The 4,814-nt window shown below is 48.7% G+C and overlaps 1 protein-coding gene across 1 annotated transcript; it reads right to left on the reverse strand.

Annotated features, from left to right (window-relative positions):
• Positions 1-2,881: 2,881 nt before the first annotated feature.
• On the reverse strand, positions 2,882-3,181 carry SAMD00019534_126640 (hypothetical protein; the record flags this gene model as incomplete). The annotated part of the gene is made up of 1 exon (XM_012892110.1): positions 2,882-3,181. A coding segment is annotated over one exon (300 nt), but the record flags the coding sequence as incomplete, so codon positions are not given.
• Positions 3,182-4,814: the final 1,633 nt, after the last annotated feature.

The raw sequence follows: 4,814 nt of genomic DNA on the forward strand, positions 1-4,814 counted from the left end.
AAGTGGATCGGAAGTTGTTGATCATGTTGTTGGTTGTTTCCCTGATGGAGGTGGGTGGGGAGTTGTTAGCTGTGAGCTTGTTGATTCTGGAAGTGATGTTGTCGATTGTGGTTTGAGATTCCAGGTTGATGATGTAGTTTAGGGTGATGAGCGTTGCGTCGTGAGGGATGCTTGCTTTCTTCCCTTCGTGTGTCCAGCTGCAGTAGTCGAGCCAAATCTTGTGCATATTGATTGCTACGAGGTTGATCAGCAGAGCTGAGTTTGGGTGGTCGTGAGTGTCGAGGGACCGAGGGGACCAGGGGCCAGTGGTGATGTATAGGTTGGCGGAGGCAGTGAGATAGTTCTGGCGGTGACGAGGTAGGAGGCTGTCGCACTCGAAGAAGATATGCTCGGAGGTGGCTGTCATATCACAGCATGGACATGTAGGGGAAGGTTTGGGCAGTGGTAGGAGTTTGGTGATAAATCTGAATATGGTGTTGTATGCTTGTTTGTGTCTGACCTTTGTGATGAGAGGCAGGAGGAGAGAGTAGTCCAGGTCATGATCGGCTTGGAATGTAAGTTGTGATGGGGTGAAAGGGAGTTGTAGAGTGGCCTGGGAGTTGTTGCGTTTGTATTTGAGGTGGATGAGGAGGAGGTAGTAGTGTTTACAGGTTATTCGTTTGTTGGAGACGTTGAATATTGGTTGGTCGTTGATATTGAAGTAGTTGATAAAGGAGGTGTCGTTGGATGCGAAGTGGAGAGGGTTATAGTTGAATATGGGGGTAGGGAATGAGAGGGTTGAAGCGGCTGGGTTTAGTTGGAGCCAGGCTGAGTAGCAGATGGCYTGGGTGTTCGAGAGGCAAGAGAAACCTTGGATGTCGCGWTCTTGGAGGTTGGCTTCTGTGTTGAAAGCAATTTGTTCTTTTAGGTTGTGATGCCAGGATGGGCCATAAGGGAGAGTGGTGTGGTTGTTGAGGAAGGTGTCAAAGACTTGGGCCTTGAGGGCAGTGTCGCGGGCTTCAAGGTCCCAGATGCCTAGACCTCCATACTTCATCGGAAGTAGGCGGCGMAGAGGGGACATCTGTGGTTTGTAGTGACTGTTGTGGTTGTATGGTTGRGAGGATGTTGATAAGAACCAGTGAATGAGGTTGTTGATTGTGCTGATATCATTCTGGGAGGTCTTGTTGAGGTTCTGGAGGAAGGTGAGCTTGGATAGGATGTAGGTCTTGATGATGCATGTTTTGGCTTTGAATGTTGAGCAGGACTGTTTCCATAGGATGAAGAGTGCTGTGATTGTCTGGACTTTGCTGTGGATGTTGTTGAGKAGGCCGTCRTGGGTGAACTCGTGGCCAAGGTATGTTTCTGATTTGTTGGCTGCGACTTTGGTGAAGCCGTGTGCTGGGTTGATTGTCGAGTCTTTGATGGAGAAGTAGAAGCATTTTGCTGGGTTGAGCTTGGATGAGGTGGCTTTCCCAAAGTTGTCTACGTGTATGAGTGATTTGTCCAGTTGAGTTGAGGATGGSGCTACCAATGTGAGATCATCGGCATACATTAGCTGTCGTAGGTATGMGTGGAAGAGGTGGCGAGGAATTGGTGATTGGGTGGTGTCGGTGTTGTGGGTGGGTACTCCTTGGATGCGGGGGTCGTTCTGAAWRTTTCTTGCAAGGCATTCGATTACGAGTGCGTATAGAGTTGGGCTGGTGGGGTCTCCYTGACGGACGCCCCTTCCGATTGTGAATGGTGAAGTTTGTTGGTTGTTGACGAGTACTGTGGCTTCAGAGTCGATCAGGAGTGARAGGATGGCTTGTGTCAGCGATGGGTGGATCCTGATGTGGTCGAGTGTCCGGTGGATGGCTGAGTGTGAGATGGAGTCGAATGCTTTCTCTTGATCCAGGAGCAGTGCGACGGCTGTGTCGTCATGGTCGACGTCGGRGTTTGAAAGGTGGGAGAGATTGGTCATTGCTTCGTTGAGTGTGATGATGTTGTTGAATATGGATCTGCCTGGGATGAACCCGTTCTGGTTGTTGTTGATGATGGAGGGTACGTAGTGGAGTAGTCGAGTGTTGAGGATCTTGGAGTAGATTTTGTAGTCGACGTTGAGCAGAGTGATTGGTCGTCTGTTGGCTATTAGGAGCTTGTCTCCTTTCTTCTTGTAGATGGTGGTGATGATTCCTTGTTTGAAGTTGGATGGGATATAGCCCGTGGAGAGGAAGTGGTTGAATAGGTCGAGCAGGTGGTGCGTGAGTTGGTGGAGATGGGTTTTGTAGAAGGCSGCTGTTAAGCCGTCTACTCCTGGGGCTTTGTGTGGTGGGATGTGGTTGATTGCGTTGTATAKTTCTTCTTGGGTGATTGGTTGTCCTTGTTCCTGGAGTAGTTCAGAGGGAGGGGCTGGGATATCCCAATTGGCGAGCATGCCTTGGTGTACTTCTGGAGATGATGGTCTWTGTTCGAAGAGGGAGCGATAGAAGGTGTGGAAGGCGTCCAAGATGTCAGTTTGTTCGGTGACTGGAGAGTCAGTTGATGGATGTGTGATTGAGGTGATGTTCTGAGCTGCTTCTTTCTGTTTGAGCTTGGCTGTGAGGAACTTGGATGGGAGGTCACTGTAGAGGTGTTGTTGCTTGCTGATGAATAGCTTCTTRTCTTCCCACTGTTGGTTGATGAGGTATTGCATTCGTGTGTAGACTCTGGCTCGGGCTTCTGGGTCTGGGGAGGACATAGAGTCTATCCTTTTAAGTTGGTTGATGAGCTTCCTGGTTCTCTTTCTGAGCTTCTTGACTTTGATGTGTTGCGCGAATTGGTATTGCTCGTTGACAGTGTTCTTGATGTTGGTCCAGGTGTCAGTTGGTGTGTAGGAGGTGTGTTGAGAGTCGGTGATTATGTTGTTGATCTTTTGGATTGTTTTGGAGTCGTTGGCTGTGTTTGGGTGGAGGATGAATCGTCTGGTGCAGAGGGGAGGTGGGGAGAGGTTGTTGATGTGGAAGGAGGTGAGGAGGATAAGGTGGTCGGACTTGGTTGAGGTGATSGCTTCGTTGGACGTGACTGCTGTGTTGAGCTCGTCGTTGACGTACGTCCTATCAATGTTGGATTGTTTGTCTTTTTGTGTCCAGGTGTATGTGTGGTGATGAAAGAGGTTGGTGAGGGCGAGGGACTTGAAGAGTGCAGTGTAGTGGAGGTTGAGGGGTTCAACAGAGTTGGGGATCATGTTGAAGTCGCCACAGATGATGTCGCAGTCAAGGAGCATTTCTGACTGAGGTTGTGCTGTGTCTGTGAACCAGGTGACTCTTTCTTGTCGCGACGGTGGTGCGTAGATGACACCGACCTTAATGTTGAGATTGAAGTGCTTGAGTTTGAAGGTGACTATTCTTTGGTCTGGTGATGTGAGGATGGAGTCGATGGTGGTGGTGRATGAGTTTGTTGGGATGATAGCTATGCCTTGGCCCTTTGGGCTATCTGGTGTGTTGTACATTGTTGGGTAATGGGAGTGGAGTTTGCTGTATGTTGGGATATTGTTTGTTTCGATGAGTATGGTTATGGTTGGGTTTTGAAGCGTGATGTGGGCTATCGTTGCTTTGACTGCGTCAGCTGACTGGGCACTTCTGACGTTCCAGACCATTAGGGTAAAGTTGGAGTTATTCATTCTTCCTTTCTAGACTTTAGAGGTGGGGATGTGGGAGATGTTGGGTTGTCATATCTTGTTAGAGGTCGCTTGGGAGTTGAATCTGTGCCTGGTTGARTATGTTCTCTGTTGTCCACTACCGAATCGTTTGATGATGAGTGTTCAGATGTGCTGACGGATGAGTTGCTGTCACGGTCTTCGTCTTCTTCGTCTGGTGAGTTGCCCTTGAAGTGATAGAGTGAGTGGGTGTTGAGATGGCGGAGACTCTGGGTGGAAGATGWTGTGGTTGTTGTTGTTGTGGTTGTCGTGGTTACTGGGGATGGAAGGTCGTTGTCTGCGAGGGTGGAGACTGGCGTCGAGTCGTCCATAAAGCTGTTAAGGGGTGTTGTRCTGTCAATCGTGGAGAGGTTGTCGGAGGAGCTACAGGTTGTGTCCATGTTGGAGTCGTTATTGTTGTTGTTGTTGTTGTTCGAATTGCTGTCGTAGTWGGTGTCAGAGACGATCTCTGGTGATGCTGGCTGCGAGCTGCTGCTCGAGGGGTTGTTGTAGTCTTGCTGAGGGCTTGMTGTTTTCTGTTGGGCCTTATCTCCTGTAGATCTTTGGGGACGAGATGTTGGAGGCGAAGCGATGAAGACTGCGAATCTGCCATCGTCATGGTTGTAGGATGTGTTGATGATTTGCTTGTCTGGTTGGAATGACGAGCACTTGTGGAGTGTTACCATTTTGAACTGAACTCTGTTGTTGATCGGGTTGTTGATCTTGTGTGAGGCGAACGAGTTGTCGGTGGGGTCGGAAGAATGTTCGATGTTCTTGTTGTTGATAGTATCTCTACAGATTCCCTTCCTAGTAGTACCTGGCGCACCACCCCTCTTGCACCCACACACTCAAACAGGAAGATCTCAACAAAAAAATCCCCTTAAAGTGAAATGGACCCCCTTCCCATTTTGGTCTCATAGTACTCGGACACCACCAGGGTCAACACCAAGGTCAACCCTTGGTGGTGTCATTCATTGTCTTATTTATTATTATTACTTTGTTATAACAAGTTAAAACATGTATCACAATGAAGCAGTGGAGGTGCAGACATAAAATCATTAGTGGTCTATGTCCCACCACAACACAATGTGGAACTAGAAGCAGGCATGAGAAGTTGAGACATGTGTGCTATCCATCATGTGATAGGTGCCGATCAATGAATGTTGTCTTTGATTCCAACACA

This window comes from Acytostelium subglobosum, assembly GCF_000787575.1.
Source record: "Acytostelium subglobosum LB1 DNA, scaffold: scaffold71, whole genome shotgun sequence".
NCBI classification, from domain to species: Eukaryota; Evosea; class Eumycetozoa; order Acytosteliales; family Acytosteliaceae; genus Acytostelium; species Acytostelium subglobosum.